This window comes from Paramormyrops kingsleyae, chromosome 15, assembly GCF_048594095.1.
Source record: "Paramormyrops kingsleyae isolate MSU_618 chromosome 15, PKINGS_0.4, whole genome shotgun sequence".
Classification (NCBI taxonomy): domain Eukaryota; kingdom Metazoa; phylum Chordata; class Actinopteri; order Osteoglossiformes; family Mormyridae; genus Paramormyrops; species Paramormyrops kingsleyae.
In genome coordinates, this window is record NC_132811.1 from 8,995,203 (window position 1) to 9,018,276 (window position 23,074).

The window sequence follows — 23,074 nt, forward strand, 5'->3', positions numbered from 1 at the left end:
CAATTTGGCAATTCCAATTAACCTCGGAATGTTTTTGAACTGTGGGGAAATACCAGAGAACCCAGAGGAAACCCCACTATGACACGGGGAGAACATGCAAACTCCACACACATGGAACCCGAGCAGACACTTGAACCCTGGTCTCAGAGGTGCAAGGCAACACTGCACCACCATGCCACCCCCGCATGAATTATGCAATTAAAAAAAAATCAGATAAGATGTTAGTCCTAACTATTTTAATGTATAACTATTTAAAAAGCAGTTTACCTAATGTGAATTTTACTGGGGTCTTCAAGAAAACTGCTAACGGCTTTTGATCACAACATAACTGTTATCTCCTTCATGCAAATACATCACGCTGCATTTTTGGGTTTTTAAAACAAACATTTATAACCGTGAGCCTTTCAGCTTGTTCTGACTGGCGCAGGTAGACTAAACAATAGCATGACTAAGAGTCAACTTAAGCTTATAATATTTTGATTAAGTTCATAATACTCAGTTGATAATACAACAAAACAGACCTGAAAGTTATCCATGCTTGATGTACATGTATTCTTAGAACGGCAGGCCAGACAGAAAAAAACAACTGTGACATCGCAATTACTGTCATTCTGAATTTAATTAATGAGTCATTCTGAAAGGAGCATATATGGCATATTGTTAAAGTTGTTTAAGGAGAATAACAGTCATATGATTCATGTAAATTTTCTGAACCCTGAGCCCCATATATCTCTCCCTCAATCAGATTCCCATTTCTTAATTAACAAATATGTGGTTGTTTTATTAAACCTCTTCCATGCAATGCCAGAACCGTATGTCACTAGTAAAGTAGCTGTACAAACGTATAATCAAATAATGTTTTGCACACTAAAATAGATTTCGAACTATTTATTATTAACATATAAATTATTTTATTCATCAGATGGTTAATTATTTAATGCTCAGAACCTGCTAGTTCTTCACAATATTGCATTTTCAGGATAATTTTTTTAGTTTTTGTGTTGTTATTAAATGGTAGTGTGAAAGTTTACTGCATCCTTGTGTGTCATAAACTCTCAATACAGTCAATAAGAGGCGAAAGCTAATTGTATTAATACTGACTTGGGTTCTGGAAACGAAAGGAAGAAAGCTCAATTCTAATAAGTCGAGGCTATGCTGACAGAGACCAGTTGTGAGATGCTTTCTCTTTTTTAGTTTATGAAACAATTCAAATTCACACTCACTACTATTCAAGAAACGGATGACAGGCTCCCACTGAAAACAGGCATTAAAACACTTGCTTAGCTCAGTTATACTGCTACAGAGTATGGCCATGCATGTTTGAATAGCACCATATCTATACGGGAGGAGTGTCACAGAACCGTCAGTAAGTCAGTTGCTCTTAAGAAATACTGCTGTGCAGAATTCACTTGGTCCAGTTCTGAGACTAAATACGACTATAAATTCATAGGAATTCTTGCTGGATTGTTTAAACCAAGAAAGTGTCAAGATATTTTCTGTTTAAGCATCATTTTGAAGATTGTATTCAATTAATACTGAATATAATAATTATGCCCTGTAAACTTAAATAATAATAATAATGATGATTATGATTATTATCATTATTGTTATTGTTGTTCTTGTTCATATCCGGTCCCAGTGACTGCTGCAGAATCAGCACTGTTTGAGCTCTATTACTTTGATATTGAGTGGTATCATCCGTCCACCAGGGGCATTCAGGACATGCTCCTTAATGATTGTTTATTTCACAATGATTTACTCTGAAGCATGTGAAGAATTGCAGAGTGCTATATTCAAGACATGGGGAGTCTGAAGAACTTGGAGGTCACACAGTAATTGACATAGCAATTACTTACTGATACAACAATAAAGTATTCAATTGTATATTATTATTCCAGTGGGAGGGAAGGGGGGACTTTATTTCATAATTTACAATTTACAAATGTCAGTGTAGTCACTTTTAAATGAGAATATCATTAATTCTTGTTAACCACAGGAAAACAGTATCAATTGCCAAAAAAGACTGAAATCCCACTGCTGTTGACTCAAGCATATATCACGAACATCAGAAAAGTAGATTCTGAAAATCCCATAATTTGTCTTTTCTATGCAATCTTCATTATCTATGAGGCTATATTCACTAGTTTACTGGACCATCTTATAATTGACCTGCTATTACTAGTCAAAATAAAGCAAAATGGAAGGATCATGCCAAGGAAGAAATTAAATCAAACTGGAACGCATCCGAAAAATTTGCCATTGTCATCAGTTCCTCAGTATACAGCACGCAGCAAATTACTGTTGGGCACTATTAAATATTAAATTCAAAAATATGTTGAAGAAGTCTCAGCACATTTTATCTGAGTTTACTTTCATTGCAGGATACCCTTATAGTGGTATTCTCTGTAAAAAATGGCAGCCTTGTATTTCGTGTATGACATCATGTGAATGTTGCTCTTTTTTTTAACTTCTTCCAGGAAAATAGAACAAAACAGACTACAGTAATAGGTATGCTTAATGTTGCCTTTACGTATATTACTACAAATGTGTCACTGTTGTTTATTTCCACAGGCAATCCACCACAAAATCTAGCCTATAGCTTCAATGATAATTTTAATAAAAATCTGCTATAAATAAAGGTTAAAATCCCAAACCCATTAGATGCAAACAATAAATACAGATTGCTGTATCTTTATTTTTCTTTGGGTTTGGAGTTTTTGGGCCATTTGCTTTAAGTATCCCACCACAATTATGAACAGCAGAAACTGATAATGTTATTTTTTATTTTATTCTTCATTTAGACTTTGCACTTGGGCATTGCAGCGTGATCAAACTGAAGATAGATATTATTAACTTTCATTTCAGTTTCATGAAAGTTTAACCATTAAACAAATCTGACGTGCTATTTTTTCATCCTTCTTACATGGAATACTAATACATACTATGCTGGCTGCAGTATCCATGGCCTCAAACATAATCCTCTTATTGATTAAAATGCATATATGTGATATCCACATTTACATGCCAGTGGCAAGCTCAGCAAAAGTACTGTTAGGCTGGTCAAAGGCACATTTGTGGAAAAAAAAACTGCTAACAATGGAGGGGAATGTCTACTTAACTCAAATGTGATATTTGAAAAGGGTACAAACACCTGTGTTTAGAAGATAACTGTGTAATACTCACATAAAATACTTTTAAATTACCATGACATTTGAGAGACAGTAGAAGGGCGACTGACAGAGTGCAAGATTGTTGATCTTTAACCCTGCTTTACCATGACCTGCTCCACAGATAAACAAGTGTCTCTGCGTAGGACTGACACCAAAGTAACTGCCAGAGGCTGCACCCGAAAGCATTCCTAACCTCGGCCCAATCCGCAGTACCTTCACATGCCGACAGACAGCCAATTGTTAGGCTTCACAGAAAAGGGTCTCCACCTGTGCACTTCAGAGTAGATTCAAGCTGATTTCGTCTTTTCCCTGAGAAAGGCAGGACCAGGCAGCAGTAAAGGTGGATATCCACTGACGCTGAATGTTCTTTCTTCAAAGGCTATGTGAAATTTTAGGCAGTGCTGTTCACTTTGAAGTCTGTCAGTGTGTGGCACAAATGGAGGGGGGGGGGAGGGGGGGGGACAAATGCAGTCTGCTGATTGCCATATTCCCTTTGAGCAAAGTCAAGATTTCTGTCATAATCTGCCCACATTCTTTCAATATATTCATAATAACTGGACAACAGTCAACCAGCACTGTTTTTTTCTCTTTTTTGGGGGGGAGGGTCCATGATCCACAGATAAGACAAGCAGAAAAAAAGGTTGATAAGTTTTAGCTATTCTGTCTTGAGGCATTTATGTTCCCAGCCTCCTGTCTCAGTATGTTTTGCTGATAACGTAACATAGTCTTTTTGCAGGCGCACAGATCTCAGTGGGCCAGAAACAAAATAAAAATAGAATAAAAGGATGGTGCATAAACCAGACAGTGAAACAGTGAAACTGCTCATGTATAGTCAAATCATATCCGTTTATTAGGCGTATATTGTGCCTGTCATAAGACATAATCAAGGGATTAACTGTTTAACACAATGTTCCAGTTTATATATATATACTGATATATATATATATTAGAAATAATAGTGATATAAAATAATACTGGAACAGTGATAGTGGTGAATTCAGTGGCATGGTCACTATTTTTGTTATTTTATTTATCATGATTTATTTTTTTTACTAAAAATGTACTAACTAAGTACAATAGTAAAACAAACTATTCAGTATGCCATTAACACTGAGTGATGAAGCAAGCTAGTTTTCCCCCCTTTTATATGTTAATTATTTGTTTTTGTTTTGCTACTTGCAGTGGGGGTAGAATTTTCCATCTGGGTGTAAAATAGAGAATTGCTATTCATGCATGACATTTGACATTGCATGACAAACACAAACCTGGACCCAGCTGTGAGGAGGCTTAATCCACCCAAAATCCCTCCTTCCTTTCTGAAAATCCTGAGGAGGATTAAAAAAAAAAGCACTCGGCAGGGTGGGGACCCCGGCTACAGTCACACCTTGCAACTGCAAGTTTTAACTCCTTTGTCTCCTGAACTCTCTGGGCTGGCAGTTGAAAAGACACAGGGCATTACGACAGGTTGCCATACATTTTCCCAGACAGCACTTAATTTTCACTGGAAGCCAGATTCCAAACTGTGCCTCAGGTCACTGCGAATGTGGATTTTCACAGAAACGAAGGCCAAAAGCCAAGTGCTCTTAGTGTTCACAGACATCGCCCCCCCCCCCCAAAAAAGTGGCTGCCTTAAATTTTTCTTTATAACTATACCATCAAAGAGATCGTAAAATTCAAATGTGTTGTTTCATGAAGATGCAGCTAATCACAGTACAGAATGCAAGCATACCATAAAATTCAAGTGTAAAAAAAACAATATGTCTCTTGTCTGTGCCTAGTTTGCATTTGTAGTGTTTAAAATGCCCTTTCAAAGCAAGACAATAAAACAGGTTTTTCTTCTAAAACAAGCCCGTGCACTGGGGCTCCCACCATTTGTTTAAGGACATGCCTTTTTGCACAGTAGATTGGTGATTAAATTGCTTTTCATGTGTGACTTTTAAAGTGAATTTGACTCTTTGTGTCTGTGCCCAGGGACAGACAGGTTTCAGACTAACAGGAATCAGATCTGGATTACCATGACCCTAACACAGTATTTGGTTACTAAAAACAAACAGGTGGTCATACAACATAGCTACTTAAATGACTTTTAATACAATCAAATTACAATCTGAAAAACATAATTGTTTTGACACATCCGAATTGTGGCATGAAAAGTTGTAGAGGTAGAGCAATTTGAGTGCGACCCATTAAAAGGGTATATGTTTGTAGCATTTTCTAGTCTTCAAATGTTCACAGTATGTAAGAAAATGCACATCCTTGTCAATCTCTGACTCTGATCCCAAAAATCCTCTCTCTTTCTGTTTTTGTAGAAGAAATCCTTTCAGAGAGACAGGTGCGTACACGTGCAGCTGGGAAACATTTTGTTATATAGGTAATGCTACGTATTTGGCACTGTCAGCTACATGCTGCAGCTTTCAGAGGTCACTATGCAAGGAAAATTAGTGCAAATATTTGTATTACACTCAAGATATTTGTTTCCCTTTCAAAAATATAATAAAGTAAGCAAGAGAACACAGAACCCGTACAGACGATAGAAATAAACAACAGAATAGTTTTTTGTTTAGGGGAAAGTTTTGTCTATCTCATATGTGTCATTTCTAATGAAGCAGGAGGAGACGAACCCTGAAGCCATTAATCTCAAGCCAAACTTCAACAAAAGCTAAACTTCTACCCATTTAGAGCATGCCACTAACCCATTTAATTTAATTACAAAAAATTCATTAAAAGGATATTACGGACAGGATGCTGTTTAATGAACCATGTTTACTTAGGAATATTGCTTATAATGAGCTGTTGTTGGGCTGTTCCCTGTGGTTACAAGGGACGATCACAAAAATATGTGATCTTGAAAGATGTTTAACTAAATTAGGAAAGAGTCGATACATAATATAATTCAGGAGCAAATTTTCTTAAATAAAAATCAGATGAGCACGAATAACATTTAAAACTCAAGAACTTTTAAGGCAGCACCATTACCAAAAGAGAGACGCAGAAGATATGACAGTGGCTCACCTGAAGGATCACAGCCAAAGTGCTGTTAAATAAAACAGGATCACGGCATAACTAATCACCTGGTGAACAGCGATGTGTGGCACCAAAGTATTCTGGGAGATGAGCAAACCAGTTAGAAAAAGCATGTCTTTATCGCGAGTGAAATTTAATATGAGCGAAAAAACTAATCCAAAAATGAAATCCATCTATCCATTTTTTCACCCGTCCAGTACAAAGCCATAATGAGACTGCAGCCATTCCCAGTAAGCATACAGCAGAAGGCAAGGGGAAACCGTGAACAGGATGCCAGTCCGTCACAGGGTACACACTACAGAATCACAGAGGAAGCCTAGTGATTCTACTAACTGCACGTTTTGGTGCTGCAGGAGGAAGCCAGGTAGCCAGAGGAAATGCATGCTATCATAGAGAGAGCATGCAAAATCCACGGACACAGAGTCACGACAGGAATTAAACGCAGGGCCCTGGAGGTGTGAGGCTGAAGTGCTAACCATTGAGCCAAGAAACAGTGAGCTTGTAGCTTGTACTTTACTCATGTTCTGAAAAGGCGATACTGCACATGCTGCTTTGCTAAATAGTATAGGGCAATATAGGGCTTCACATCCCATTTGCCAGTAATAGGAAGTGAAAGATTCTGTCAACCAGCAACAGAGAATCCAGATCAACCAATAAAGAATGATTATTTTAGTTATTGGGTTGCTATACTAATTTCCTTTTCCTAAAAACATGTGCCCATCCATCTCCCAACCACTTACAGTATACAGTACAAGAGTTGCTGGGGGATAAGGAGCCAATCCAAGTCATGGTAGGGCAGAAGGCCAGGGGACACCATGGGTGGGATACCAGTCTATCACAGGGCACACACACACAATGGCTAATTTATATTAACATTTATTTTTATTTATCAGAGACTTTTGTCCAAAGCATCGTACAAGTGAGGCAAATAGCGCATTACAAACGTACGTGCTGCCGGATCGCCGACTCGGCATAAGTGCGGCTAGGCTAAGCGATTCAGCGATGGCAGTTTGCCGATCTGCGTATCTTTGGACTATGGAAGGGCACCAGAATGCCCAAAGGAAACCCACACTGCTAGGAAGGGGCAGGATCTGGATGCCCAAACTTGATATGTCAAGCCATCTTAAAAACAAGCTACATAACAACAAAATATTCTATACCCATTCCTGGACCTTGATATTTTATATATTTGCCAGTTTACTATCAATCTGTGATTATTCAGCACGTACATGCAAGGTTTATACCTTGTAAAATAGTCTACATTATGCCAAAAAATTCACTGAGAATCAGATAACACTAAAAATTAGTTCCTGTGAAATGAAACCCACAAAAATTTATAATAATATAATAATTACAGGAATTATTTACTGTAGTTGTCCCCCAGCTAAATATATCAGTAAACATCACAAATGCATAAAATTAAATACTTTAGATGGAATTCCTCTGTAAGTGTTACCAGCATTATGTTACTCAAAAGAAAAGCACATTAGATATAAGTATTACAGTATCAGAGTAGCATACTTAAGAGAGGCACTTGCAGGGTAAGTCAGTGTCGTATTCACAAAAAAGCATGATAACCAACAAAAGGGGGTAGTTTATTAAGGCATACTGACAGATTTAAGAATCGGGATGTTTTAGGAATTTAATAGACCAATGAAAGTCTGAGGCTAAGATGTTGCCTCGTCACACACAAATAACTCTCACAAAATCAAAACCTGTCACCTAGCTTTCAAATAAATATTTGTTAATAACGTTATGTCGTTATTTGTTAATGTGAAAATATATACACAAATCCAGTGTTCTTGGCCAGAAATCCAATGGTGAAATGAAAGCAAGTTTCGCAATATGTATATCCTGTCATATATGAAAGACTGTCACACGTTCAATATGTGCTCCGAGTGCAGCTCTCAAAGACGTTGTCACAGCATGCAATAGCTGATGAATGATTACCTACCTTTTGAATAATGTAAATGAGCCACTGCAAAGACTACCCAGCAAAAAGTTGGTAGTTTCCACACTGCCATTGTGCTTTTGTTGCACCCCTGGTACAGGTGAGCGTATTTAAAAATTTCCAGACTTGCAGATCTCAATCTTCATCATTGATCTTCTCACCTAAAAAAAAAAAAAAAAAACAAATAAAAAAAAATAGAAAGGAAGTGATCATGTATGATATACACTACATTATTTCCACTGCTTCCTCATTTTAGCCTTTTCCCCCTCTGCTTTAAGGAGCATTCTTTCCACCTTCTCCTCGTGACGATCCTCATTTTCACCCAAAAGCTTTAAATGAAAAAGCAGAGCTCGAGAGGGCTAAATTCTGTAAATCCACAAGTGGCGGAGAAAGCCTGAAGGATAATCATTGTCAAGAGAGAAGATCCCATAATGGAAGGAAAAGCTTGCCCTTTCATCGCCAGTGTTTGGTGTATCTCCTCCTTCAGCCACAAAAACAACGAGACACTTTATAACACTATACTTGCCAAGAAAGCAGCCAAAGTAGTGTTATAAACTGCCTATGATCACATGACCACTACTAGCGCCACATCTAAACCACGCCGCATCAATACCTGATTCATTTAGACATTTTTCTTTGCTTCCCTGCTTCCACAAGAGTTTAAAATACCACACAGAGCCAGCTGGCAGACTTCTGACATACGGATTCCTATCTATGTGCTCAGGCATGCAATCCTCACTCCTTACTGCCCTGCTTTGTCTAACATGGTTACACTTCTGGCGGCAAGAAATGTTCCCTCCCATGAATCTTTTGCGCAAAGAAAAACAGAATCGCTAAACAGCTACACGGGACATCTCTGCTACGTTTTCCTTGGATGTGAAGACCACAAAAAGTTTGCTTGTAATAAAAGCGCTGGTCCTGCAAGATTGGGTCATTTTTCCTTCAGTAATTCTTTCCAGCCCATTTTATTAATTGCCGTACAACTAAATTAATTAATAAAATAATTTGTTCTGCTTGATCTTCTGTATAGTTTAAAAAAAAAAAAAAAAGGTATCAAGGACATGACCAAATTTCCAATTACGGTATGAATGTAATTTTAGATTAAGGACCAAATATATATCACCTGTAGGACCAAATGTACCACTCAAAATAAATTCAATATTTAAAAATAATAATAATAATTTCCCTAAAAAGACTTGGCTAACCCTAACAATAAACTCATATGAATACTACTACTACTACTTAAAGCAGATACAACTGCATTAAGAGATATTTAAGTAAAAGTCGTGACTGGGGACTAGCTACTAAGATAATTTATGCCAGTAGCACATTAGCTGAAGAGTAAAGCTTCAATTGTGTGTACAGTATGTATGTATATAAGTATTAGAAACCCACAGACAATGACACAACACCATGAATCCACCATAGGCAGATGTTATACCTGAACATTTGTTAGAGAAGATAATGCAAATACTCCACTATAGCTATAACTATGAATATCATATTTAGCACGATTCTAAATTCATTTAAAATAATTAAAATATGCTACATTGCCAATAGCAATAATATGTTTAATGTACACTGTATATCTGGCCAGTATAACAAGTACACAACCCTCCCACACACACATGTTGGTGTACCTATCTAAATGGGGACCGTCCATTCCTTTCTATGGGAAAAACCCTAATCACAATCACGACACCCTTAACCTCTACCCATCCCTAACCTTAACCATAAGTAACCAGCCCAAATACAAGACTTTTGGCATTTTTACTATTTTTGTGATTGCATTCACAGATTTTTATAAAACTGATGTTATCCAAATGGGGACCTCAAAAGATGTGCCCAAAAGTAGGGAAATTTCAGGTTTTACTACACTTTAGGGACAATTTGGTCCCCAACCCACAGACACACACACACACACACACACACCAATTTCAAAAAAGCTAGTAGCCAAAAAGGACTACATTTTTACTATCTTAAATGCTCAACTGGAGGTGAAACTGCACAAATACACAAAGAATAAAACAACATTAATTGCATATCTGGCATATTTTATATAGAAAATCAGAATAAATAAATATAAAAAGTTTGGTACAGAAATGGTATAATTTCTAAGATACCAATAACACTGCTTTAGTAGTTAATAAATTGAGCTTATGTACCCCTATGCAAAGCAGAAAAAGAATCGCATTATAACTATATTACATGCTGAAAAAAGAGAGCAATGATTCAGCCATAATCATTTAATCTTTCTACAATGTTCAAATACAAAACAATACCACTAACTCTGACTACAGCATACATATGTATACAGGAGCACAGATACACACTGAAAACCAGGGTTCGGGAAATCCCTGTTGATGTTAATATCTTAATCTTAGTCAACTTTCGTATCTCGTTATCATGCTGAGTGGTTAACGTGATTGTTTTCTGTACCAAAGAACAGAAATGGAACCTGTCTGACGTTCTCCTCGTTAAACCCTGTTAGGTCTCCCTTCACTGCTGGAGACTTTTCTTCTTAAGCTGCACTGGGAAATACTGATAATCATCTACAAACTGTTACTCTAATGGATTCTGATCAGGTTTGATCAGAGCTGAAACAAAAGTTAAGGTGATTAACATAATATGGCTTTATTCTAACATACGTATTATAATACATATTTAAATATGCCTATGTGATTTTGGAAAATTTATACCACGGTTTAGGTATGTTGTTTAACCTAAATACATCTACAGATGTATTCTAATGACAATGATGTTTTAAAATTAAATATTACGAACTGCTGTGCGTGAAGATGCTAAATTGTTTTAGCCAAATATGATGCAAAAATATCATCATAAAAACAGAAATACATGGGGTCCTGGCCCCTGTGGGTTAAAAGGTACCTTTACCTGAAACATCTGCTGTTTTTCTGAAGAAAGAATTGGAGCAGGTTAATCATTGAATCATATATATATATGAATCACTTACGTGCATTTGCTCTTTCTACCAAAAGTAGAAAGTATTTTAGAAACAAGAGAAAGCCATTAAAATAACGGCTGAGAAATGACTTTACAATTAGAACGCTGCAGAATAAAATGAGAAGCAGATGTGAAGCCATACTGAATTCCTTTGACAAAGCTTGTGGTTGTTCCTCTCAAGCTGGTGAGAGAGTCACCAGAGAATAGGGGAAGAGCTGGGCATTCTACGGGAGGGACGACTGGATGAAAAGGAAAGAGACAAGAGATAGAAGCAAATGGGGGGGAGGCTGTGGGTTTACAATAAGAGATTAACAACCTGAAAGTTTTGCTTGACCTCTGAATTAGCCCAGAGATTCCAGCCGCCTTAAAGAATGTACGTGAATGTTCTAGTTCAAAAAATGCACAAGGGGAGCAAATAAAATATATCTTGAAACAAACAAATAAATGGCATTTGTTTTCACAAATCTTTTTCAATTGGCATTTAGGTCACTAGTAACATTTTAGAGCAAACAAGCTACATGACATCTACTTGCAGAGGGGGACAGCTCAAAGTTTCAACACTTTCGGGGAAGGCTCCGGAAGCTGCTTTTTGCAGTCACCTATGCACGTCACATTCACTCATTGCCCTGGCAAGGTTTTTGGAAGATGCATGTCCCCTAAAAGCCTTTATATCACTTACCCCATTTTTTTTCCTGCAAAGTGGTAGAGGGAGGGGGGGAGGTACAATTTAGCCACAGCACAAAAAAAGAACATTTGTCTTTGAAAGGTGGAACAATAGGACAAGCAGACTTTCGTGGTGGCATTTTACAGGTACAGATCTGAGAGTGTGAGGACATGCGGTCTTATTACTGACAGGCAGTATTATTAACAAGGTGAAGGTCACAATACCAGCTGTTAATGAGGATATTAGAGTACCATAATAAAAGGCTTCAAGCAAAAAATAAAATAAAATAAAAAAAGTACTTTAAACATTACTGTGTCATTTCATGGGAGTTCCTGTGGACTCATTTCTAAGTTTCATTACTATTACTTTTTCTGTTTTGTTTTCCTACTGTACATCTACAATGCTTTCAAATCATACATTAAAGAGTATTTGCATGATTAAATAAACTTAAGTTGAAATCCTGACACAATGCTGGCGCGTAGCTATTTGATAAATCTGAATGCAATTAAGCACAACACAGCTCCATTTCGTATGGCCTTTCTGGATAAAAAATTAAAAGAGGGAGAAATTTAAAGCTAGTACCAATCATCAATCAATTGAGCACTTTTATTCTAATTTTTACCCTATCGATTAATTTTTCCATTACTGGATGAAGAGCTATAGCAACCAATAAACAGAGGCGTCCCCACCTGCCACTAATCCAACCTGGCCGATACTGAAGAGTTTCTGCCTTTTCCTCTCAAACCAGTAACGTACCAGTGAGTCGCCTTTCCACAATAAAGATAAATACGCTAATTTTTTCATTCTTTTTGATACTATATTTCCTATTGATTCTGCACCTAAGATCATCTAGTCACAAGCTCAAAGTTCTCTCTTTTTTTTTGGGGGGGGGGGGGGGGTCGTCTGCAACACACAACTTGCACCATTTCGTTTTTACTTATGCAAAAGTTCATAAATATTTAAAGGAGTGTAGAGGCCACAATACGCACCCACCGTTAAACGACCTATCCAGTTGAGGATAACGGTAGCCGTACAACAGATACCATTACCGTTACTGGATGTATAAGGTAAATGTGAACAATGTAGTCACTCATGTAAATGTGAAATAATGTTGTACTACTAACTAAATAGAACTGGTATTAAAAATGTATAAAACTGACAGGTTGAAAGCTTACTGCAATTATTGAAACTGGGCTATTCGGTGTGTTCTATAAAATGCATTTAAGTCCAGAACAATAAAATAAGATAAAATAAAATAAAATGTCGCAGTGGGTGGTGACTCAGTGGCTCACACCTCTAGGGTTGTGGGTCAAATCCCGCCTCCATGGTGCGCGCGGAGTTTGCATCTTCTCGCGGCATCATGCGGCTTTCTTATGGTGCTCCGTTTCCTCCCATACCCCAAATGACATGCAGTCATGCGATGAACTGTCATCCGGTCCAGGAGCAAGCATACCTGCACTGTCGGCAATTGGCTCCAGGCCCCCGGAGTAAGCGATCGGAAGCTAGAGGCAAATACTACTATCACCTATTTTTTTTTTTGTTAGAATAATCATTATTATTTTTGAAAAAAATATCAGCATGTTTTTTTTCTTATTATAATGTATTCATTTATATAGCAATTCCAAGGTGACTATTGGACATTCACCCTTCATTCAGCCTCAGGGGTCTTCAACAAGGATTACAACAAGGCTGCTTTGTAAATCCGAGTTTCAGGTCACAGGTTTCGAAAGTTGCTCCCACAGCTGAAAATGGTGCATAGGCCAAATGCCTTTGAGATGTGGAATTAATAGGCTGACATTAATAATAAAAAAGGTACAAAGTTAGAAAGAAAAAAAAAAAAACGCAAGAACTGCCACTGCAAGAGTGTCGCTGCTGTAGTTCTTACTACAATAGTGCAGAATAGTGCAGCAAAGGTTCTCAGTTTGATTAATTCCCTTTGACAACAAGCTGACTGAAAACAAAATAATAATTATAATAACACCAATATTTAATAATATTTATATTTTGGTTCTCAAACAGTCATGACAATGTCAGTATTTCTTTACTATAATAGGACAGCTATTTTGTTTTTGTGATTATTTTATGTTTGTTTATATAACAATTTATCTATATTTATATTTTTGTGCATGTTGTATTATATCATTCTAATGCTTAAAAAGTGTATAACAAGACTAAGCAATCAGGACAATTAACAAAAATTAACCCTCCCATGACCAAAGGAGGCATGGAGTTAAGGGTCAAAACACTATACCAGAGGAGCGTACAATATGATTGTTAAAACGAGTAGCATTTCAATCATGTCATTATATACAATGCCTTTTGACACCCACCATTCTTACTAATGATTTGGCTACTGTTAACCATTAAGCCAATTTTGCAGAGTTCGGTGATTTTTTTTTCACACTGTATTGCAAGCTAGTGTTAAAGTACCCATATCAGCAATATGAAGCTGTATTTGAACTATTGGTTGGAGGTATAAATTGGTAGAGAGCAGCACCAGCATTCTAAGCAGCACAGACTGAGTGTGCATGTTAATGATGCCGTTCATAACATGAAAACATTAAACAGCATAACAATTAAATTTCAGGCACCACATATTTACCTCTTAGTGCACAGCATTATAGTCTGTCTTGCCAAATTTAATTGGCTTATTTTATCACTAACCAGCTTTGACAAAGAACAGGAAGCATTCCAGATACAGTGAATAGATGTTTATGTTGGAAGCACGATTCCCACAGTAGATATGCACAGAATTCAAGCTAAAACCTGACAAAGGTTATACAGTGTTAAGTATTTTTCTAGTACCCCTTATGAATTAGCTCATAAATACCCTATTTGCAAGACCCATACACAGCTGAAAACCAATATGTTTCGAATTTCTTTAATGAATAATAACCTTTATAATATTTACAATGTCTAGAGTATAAACATAAAAAAATAGCATAAATACCTATACTTTCCAAGTAATCAGCTACATTCAGCAGCTTTCATGAAGTATATTCACATTAAAAAGTTAGTGTTTCTGACTAATACGTATAACAATGGAAGGATTTTTTTTTAAAAGAAACCTTTGCTGTACAGAGCTTGTCTCTCTTAAGAGAACAAGCCATAAATAATTCATTAAGGTGGTAAAGTATTATTTAACAGTATAATTAATTTTTAAGATAACTGATGGCAACAATAAACTTTAAAGGTACCATGGAGAACAAAACCTGTACAGACAGAATATTAAACAGTAAAGTAAATAAATGTATCACCCTCTGTAATTTTAAGACAAATTTCTCCTTAGAGACAAAGTTTGTTCTGATATTTGATTAAATGTTTTAGAAGAACAACAGCAACAATAATACAAGTATTATTATTATTATTATTATTATTATTATTATTATTAATGATGATGTTGATCATGATGATGATAAAAGTATTAATCACAAAATGAATAACTAAATTTTTCATCTACATTCTGATTTTGTTAATATGCAAGGAAAAATCCTGAGCTGAAGAATTTCACTAATCTTCAGCTGACACACGTTCAAACTAACGCACATAGATCATCTCTAATTAGCATTTTTCCAATGCAGCACAAAAGTTAGGATGATAGGCACAACCTTTATCTAACAGTAATTACAAATCAGTCAAATTCAACAATATACAAATAAATACATCACATGCTTTAAAAAACACTGCAGATTTCTACCAAGGCATGTAGTGTCAAAATAACCAAATGTAAGTTATTTTTTCTGAAAGTAGTTGGCACCTAAAATCTTTTATAACAATATGATAGTAGCACAGCTTTTCAAACTTTTTGTGTTTTTTTTTTTTTACAAAAGGCATTCAAATGCTACAAAACCACAAGGCTGGGAGATGCCTTTTGTCCCTTTCATAGCAACAGCCCTAGCAAGAACTTCTTCAGATACAAAGAAATTTCATCTGTTAATTTCCATGTGAGGTGACATTGTTTTTCCCAGACAAAATAAAACAGTATACTGCATAAAATGCACCCGCCACACATTCAAGATTTTTGTGTGAAGATTCGCAATGAAGCAATTTGAATAAGTGACAAAATATCAGATTTTTAGGTGAGTGTTTTTGTGTTTGTGTGTGTATACCTTGCTCCTTTACTTAGAATATCATATAGTACAAATGTGTTGAATGTTTCAATATTGTTACAATCATCATTGTTTCATGGCGCCAAATTTTAAATAAAATATTAGAATCGAGTATATTCAGATTAATAAATAAGTTAGTTAATCAATCCAATTATTGGGACAGGTGAATAATGCAGATGTATTCTGTTTCGTATTGAAGTTGTCAAGCTTGCCCTGTCGTGTACATTTTTTTTTTGCCCAATCAACAAGACAATGCTGAAGGCCATTTGTTCAAGCTGGTGTCTAGTCTACAATGCCGACAGTGTGCTGGTGGAGACCCTGTGTGGCTTATCAGGTTTGCACAGTATTCTGAGAACACAAGTCCTGATGTGGGGCCCGATAACAAGCAGCCTGTATTCTGCAAAACACTGAGGTATATATGTATCTACACACACACGCAAGCACACATATACATACATGTACATAGACATTTTGCAATGCAGTATTATGGAATAAAATAATTTCTGAAATAATATTCCACAAGAGGGTCGTTTTCAATTTATTTTTTTACCTGCACGTTATTACATATCTGTGTGTGTGTGTGTGTGTATACCAAGACAATGTAGTGTTCCGACAAAACCTATCTAGTTAACCAAAGCGAGTTGAACAGACCTAACCTAGACAGATTAAAAAAACACAACATATATTGTTGTTGCAGCTGCTACTTACATCCAATGTTTCCAGCCTTTTGAGGGGAATGTATAGCATCGTCCAAATGGCCAGGTGCAGACTATGGCACGCCAAGGGCCAAAGATAAATATCTCCATGTTCACACCAAGCTGGTTTCTGGCACATTCTAGAACCTTTAAAATTTTATATTGTGCCTTTAATAATAGCAACCTAAATGTATAACTTATACAGACATTTTTAATCTCCATGGAGATGTAGCTTAAACATCTTACGCTTCTGGACACGTTACTGGAAACAAGTATGTAGTAACACTCCCGAACGACTTGCAAGACGGCGATAACAAGGTCGTCTTTTTAATCCAGACCCATAAACATTAAACACACCTTTAAAAAGCAGACCAGTATAGTATAGCAATAAAAGTGTATCCTGTTGCCTTACAAAGAACCACGGAGCCAGTGATTGACACAAGGAGGCTCAGACTTTTATCAGGCAGGTTCAATTAGATGCAGTTTTATAGCATCTAGTACCAATCTCCCAAGGGTTCGAGAGCTCAGAACACAGACAACGGCCTCACATTGTGCTAAAGCCTGGGATCGTTACATGTTCATTAACATGTGTTAACCACCAGTGTTATCTGAAGCATTGTGATGCGAATTGTCCTTGGACTGGCTCATTGAGCGTGCCCGTCTGCATTATAGCATGAGCCAGAGCCAAACTCTGCTTGCATAGTGTGCCTTTTCTAGGTAGTGCTGAAAGCAATGCTCACAAGACAAAAGCAGCAGCCGTAATGTTGAACTACTTCCTGCTTCCTACAAAACATTTTAATGCAGATTTGTCTCATTGTCTTATGAAACCCTGTTCTACAGAATATATATGCCTGCATAATATAGCCCAAAGTGGAAAAAAAAGATGCAATGCCATTGATCTGAGTAGAAAATATCCATTTAGTAGCATCTTATAGCACTTGATGTTAATGGGGTAAATAAATCAGCATAAATGCAAAGACGAATTAGTCTTGAAGCAATGCAAACCTAATGTACATGAATTATAGTGTTATCATCATCTACCATCACAGAAGGACAGCAGATGCAGCAATCACTACCTCTCCACGCCGTGTCTTTTTGAGACAGCGTGCTCCTTTGTGATAGCTTCAGAAATAATTCTAAGTCAAGACAAAGTCTGAGTATTCAAAGCCATACATGACGATTGAGTAACTATCAGAGAATTGTATGAGATACGTCCCCGGATGTTTTATCTTCCAGTGTTTTGTCTTTCTTCTCCATCTTCAAATAAATTTAAATGTTAAAAAGGTGGTCTAAGTGTTCATTCCATCCCAGTGATAAAATGTTTGCTTGGGTCATTCCTTTCAACTGGAGAAAAGATGTTGAATAAGAGAAAGATGCCTGTCTGTCTCAATACCTAGATAATCCAGTGAAGTGTAATTGCTGCGGTTAATATCCACTTTAAGTGCAATGAAAAATAATGACAGCCCAAAACTCAATATGAATATAGTGCGAGTCAGAGAACGCAGAATCACGCTGAGAAAGAGGGTAATACTTTGACAATAGCTCTTGTGGATGCTAGAAATCTCCTTGTAAGACAACCTCTCTGTCATATATCTGCTGTTTCTTGACAGGATAAAGCATTTAAATCACTGGATCACCAAGCTCAAACACCAGATAAATAAAGTTTCCATATTAGAATAAGACTAATGTAGTATTACTAACTGCAAATGGAATAGTCAGGATGCAAACATTTGCTTGGGTATCATAAAACTAAGATTAAGATTATTTGGAATAATAAAATGCAGTTATTGTTGACTTGAAAAAATTATAGAAATAAAAAGAGATGATGGTAAGGAGTATCTAAAACTATATCTTCATATTTTTATTACAGGACAATTTCTATGGCTTTCAAAATTAGTATAATTTTCATTTCTGCAATTATTGTACTTAAACTAATAATGTGTTTTGTTTCCATTTGGTACATTGCAGAGATGCTTCAAAAATAAAATACAGAAATTTGATACAGTTCAGATGCGCAGTATCCTGGTTAATCCCAATTGTTTTGAGCTCATTTCACAGTCTCCCCCTACAGGTAAAAACTAAGGATAAATGAAGGCCAAATATGGAACTTAATGGACTCCTTAATATGAAACCAGACTACTCCACAATCTCTTTATCTCAATACACCAATTTTCGCACTCCTCAAAACATTCTCTATCCCCACTGGAAGCTCGACACAGTCCAAATAGTATTTTGTGTGACATAGTGCTTAACACGTAAAAAGATTACGCCATAGCAAAGGGACGGCTGCACGCCTTAACAAAAAAAGAGCGCACAGGAAACACAATCAAAGGTACATTATTTTATGGTAAATATTGAAGGCCAGTTGGCAAGATTGGAGAGACTTTAACCATGAACCACAGAAAGACATCAGTATCGGGGCTCCGTCGCTCATGTCTGCTATCAGGGAAATTGCCGGGCAAACTGAGGCCGTGGTGACATGGTTAATGGACAGGAATCGCTGTGTCGATTTTACACAGAAACCAAGCTTTCATGCCCACTTGCAGACTAATAGAGTTAACAGTCACTGAAAGATTAGGCAAACAGGAAGATCTTTTTAGCTTTGCTAAAACGCCCCGATCCAGACTGATGCTATCAGACACAATAAAGCAGTTAATAGAAGTATTAAATAGATTTCTTTTTAAAAATAAATAAATGAATAAAACAGTTCTCAAACTGCCTCTGGGCTCGCCTGACTTCCTTGTGATTGTAGTGGACATGTGGGCAGTATCCTGTCAGTTTGGTCCATGATCAGTGGTAAAGGTGTTAAATGAATGAAGAACATCGCATGTACAAGGGCAATAGTGCAGCATGTCTTGCGATTTCTTTTATTTTTTATGTAATTTCTACAGGATCGATAATTCTAGGTGAAAAATAACATCCTACATTCATTTTGTGTAGTATTTTTTGTATTTGCTATTCCACTGATTTAATCCCATCAGATATAGCATTCTTTTTCATTCCTAAATTCAGGCATTTGGAAATTTGGTTATAGATGTAATGCTAATGTAAATAATGTTGTATTACATCCGAGAAGGCCAGAAATATTCGTCCACTGACCTACTGTTTCCACGGACCTTGTATTGTTTTTCAAATTTCAAATCTCATTAATCGATTAAAAGATGTCCACATATCTCTTTTAAAACAGATGGTATTTACATTTGTTTCAAAATCATCTGTAATATCTGACTTCCATGAAATACCACGGTAGATTTGTATTTTGGAAGGACAATCAAATAATATATTGTAAGAACATAAGATAAACGCACTAGGCCAGTTGCATAGAGATTGTAAAATATTTTTTCTTTGTTAGCAAGATTAAGCCATTTTAAAAGCATGTTTTTACACGTAGCTATTTGCACAGCGAGTGCCCAAATGGATTACGCTAAGGATCACACATTATGCTCGGCTCAAGTGAATTTCTCAATTTTAACGAAAACACATGAACTAAACTTAAACTTTTTGGGCTTTAATAACGTTTTTAAGATTTTACTCAATTAATATGCTCCGTTACTTTTTGTGCACAATGCTGACACAGGTAATGATAAACATTAGTGATTGGTCGAAAAGCAAAATAGGGGAGACGGAAAATCGCAGCCCATGAATGCCGGGACACGGGCTCAGCTACCTGTGCAAGCCTGTAAAGTGACCATCACCAGTGTCCCTCAAGACCCCTCATACTAAACCAACGCAACTCTTCCCAGTTAAAAAAAAAATACAGGACATGTCTCATACTTAATCCCAAGGAGAGCATGTTCATGATAATGATACACTCCTAACAGATTGTGAAAACCAATGACAAGACTAAACGAGGGAATGTTTTACCAAGGCTTCCATCCCCTTGTCAGTCTGTGATTTATGCTGCACTCTGTAGAGGGAGACATTATATCCAGGCTCAAATGGAACAAATTTCACCCCAAGGGCAGAAATCTGATTTAAACGTATATATTTGCAGTGACATTTGTCCTCTGTTTTCAAGTATGTTCCCCAGAAATTTCTTCAAGTTGGGCAACATGACCCAAGCTCAGCCCTTTAAGTTCTGACTTGTCAAGACTAGGAGAGTGATCCTGCAGCGTACTCGGACAGGAAGCCTCTCGCTGAAACAGCAGCAGGTGCAACACCGCCAGTTGCTGTGCTGATACTAGCCCTCACAGTAGTGAAGATGAAAATCACAGATGCAGCCATTCAGTTCTACCGTTTATAGGCTGTCCTCGACAACGTGTCTTTGTCTGGAGCAGATAGTTCCTTAGCTGCTCACAGAATGTCAGCCTGATCATACATGGTTCAAGTAGAACGAGTTTAAAAAAAAAAAAAAAAAAGATCAACCTGAATATTCACTCAACTAACCTTCCAAATTGCAAGAATGGCTTCACTGATAGTACAAATTCAATAAAAGTTTTAAGAATTACCGGATCCTATGTATTAAATTTGGAGTAATGTATTCATTGGAAATGTCTGCAGCTAAAATCAGTGGGGTACCATTTCACCAGGTCAACATGGTTACATTAAATAATCATTAGTCATTATGCACTAAATGATAAATTGTCACTCCATTTATCAATATAGAGAAAGACGAAATTAGCATACAAATACAGGCTGCAACACAAACAAACATCCACAATCAGCAAATCAAATGAATGGTTGGTCCCTAAATGATGTAACTTACTGAAATTTGGATGTTGTAGTGTAAATGGTTAAAGGTATTCAGTGCTGTCACATACTTTAATTTGAAATAATGCATATTGTCATTTTGAGGGATATTTGCAATAAAGTACTAGAAAAAATAAATCACTTCCCCTAAAGCTGTAATAATAACATAAAATCCCAATACAAGTCGCAGTTATATAAAGTGTAGTTTTAATAAGAGAAAAATACACTGTTTGTATTCAGTGAAAAACTTTTATAAACAATGACCATATTTACACCATCTCCCTATTGCTAAAAAAATACATTACTTCTAAAACTGCCAGAATCATTGTCTCAAATGTAAACAAATGCAAATTTTACAATTGAGCAACAATAATATATATTCCATTGTGTATTATCAACATTTAATGACATTCATTTATTGTTTTCTGACAGGCTTTTACACGACAAAATAAAATTGTATTATATGATAAATTATACTGAGTAATAAACCATGTGTCTGACTTTTTTTTTAATGTGAAGTGACTGAAACACACACAAGTGCACTAAGATTAGGTGTGTCCTTCTATTGCCAGGCGTTGACACCAATAACATAATGAAATAAACATGAATTATGACTTCAGTTACAACGTTTATTTTATTTGCGTAGAGTTAGAATCAGGTGATCAACGAGGAGCAGGATTTTTCACTATAGCTTAATTTGCAGGATAGTCTCCTTTAAAATAAAAGTTTTTTGGCAAGAACGTGAACCTCTTTCATAATCCATAAGAAGATCTGAAGCGTCCCCTGGCAGACAGCTGCAGATCACACTTAGCTCGACACTGTCCTTGGCAACAGCTTCTGTTTGTTTTTAAGAGCTGCCTCGGAGGTTCTCTTCTGAGGTAGCAAAACTGATCATAATCCTTCACACTGCCGCAGCTGTGCATGAGAAATATACATTCTATTCATATACAAACATTGTTAAGTGATGTGTTTCTGTATGGGGATAGGTGCCTTTTTAGTGTGGTTTGAAGGCTTATTTAGTGAACCTGTGTCTTAACATTACCAGTACCAGTACTGTCAAGGAAAGCACGTTAACGAATCATTTCAGAGGCAGTCTTAAGTATGACACTTTAGTAAGCTTGTACTTTGTTCTGATTCTCAATCAGATGGCATAAAAGGATTAAAACTAACCAATGACACACGAATAAAATAGCACTGCAACAGAACAAAGCAAAAAATCGGAAACCTTTATTTGTGATATTGCAGAATATATATTAAAACTACACTATATCAATTTTATTATTATCGATTCGGCCACAGATCAGATCGATTATTTACTATGTTTATCAAGTTTCAAATAGAATATCGCTAGGAAAATTCATCATGGCAAAAAAATTCAGTATAAAAAAGTGATGCCTTTATTTTTCACTATGGTCAGTACCCACACCAGCTTGTGATTAAATGGTGAGTAAAAGGCCTTCGTGGCCATTTCAAAGCAGCCTGATACTCTGCTGATACTGATTTTTATGTAATGTTAAAATGTCTATCACGTTGTATTAATTTATTCATGTGCAGAGCACAATGTGTCACTTAACCGCCATCTTTTTGCATCCCCTCATTTTTAATAACGTTCCGGAACATTAAAATAAGTCTAAGGTCATGGTGTCTTAGGACTTTTTTTTGGTTCCTCAAACCGAGTAATTTGCAGTGACAGTGATTTTATACCATGCAACCTGGTGAATCACACCAAATTCTGCGGTTCCTGCCATTTTTCCATGTTCCTCTCACTGATCTAAATGCATGAAGAAGAAGGGAAGAGGGGGAAAGAC

At 36.5% G+C, this 23,074-nt stretch overlaps 1 protein-coding gene across 24 annotated transcripts in view; it reads right to left on the reverse strand.

Moving 5' to 3' along the window:
- The window catches only part of adgrl2a (adhesion G protein-coupled receptor L2a), an 88,681-nt gene that overhangs the window by 60,761 nt on the left and 4,846 nt on the right, over positions 1-23,074 (reverse strand). For all 24 annotated transcript variants that reach the window (XM_072699620.1, XM_072699617.1, XM_072699613.1 and 21 more), the window contains exon 2: positions 8,149-8,306. In XM_072699620.1, the coding sequence (XP_072555721.1) occupies positions 8,149-8,218 (70 nt within the window). In that variant the 5' untranslated portion in view covers positions 8,219-8,306. The remainder of the gene's footprint in view (positions 1-8,148; positions 8,307-23,074) is intronic.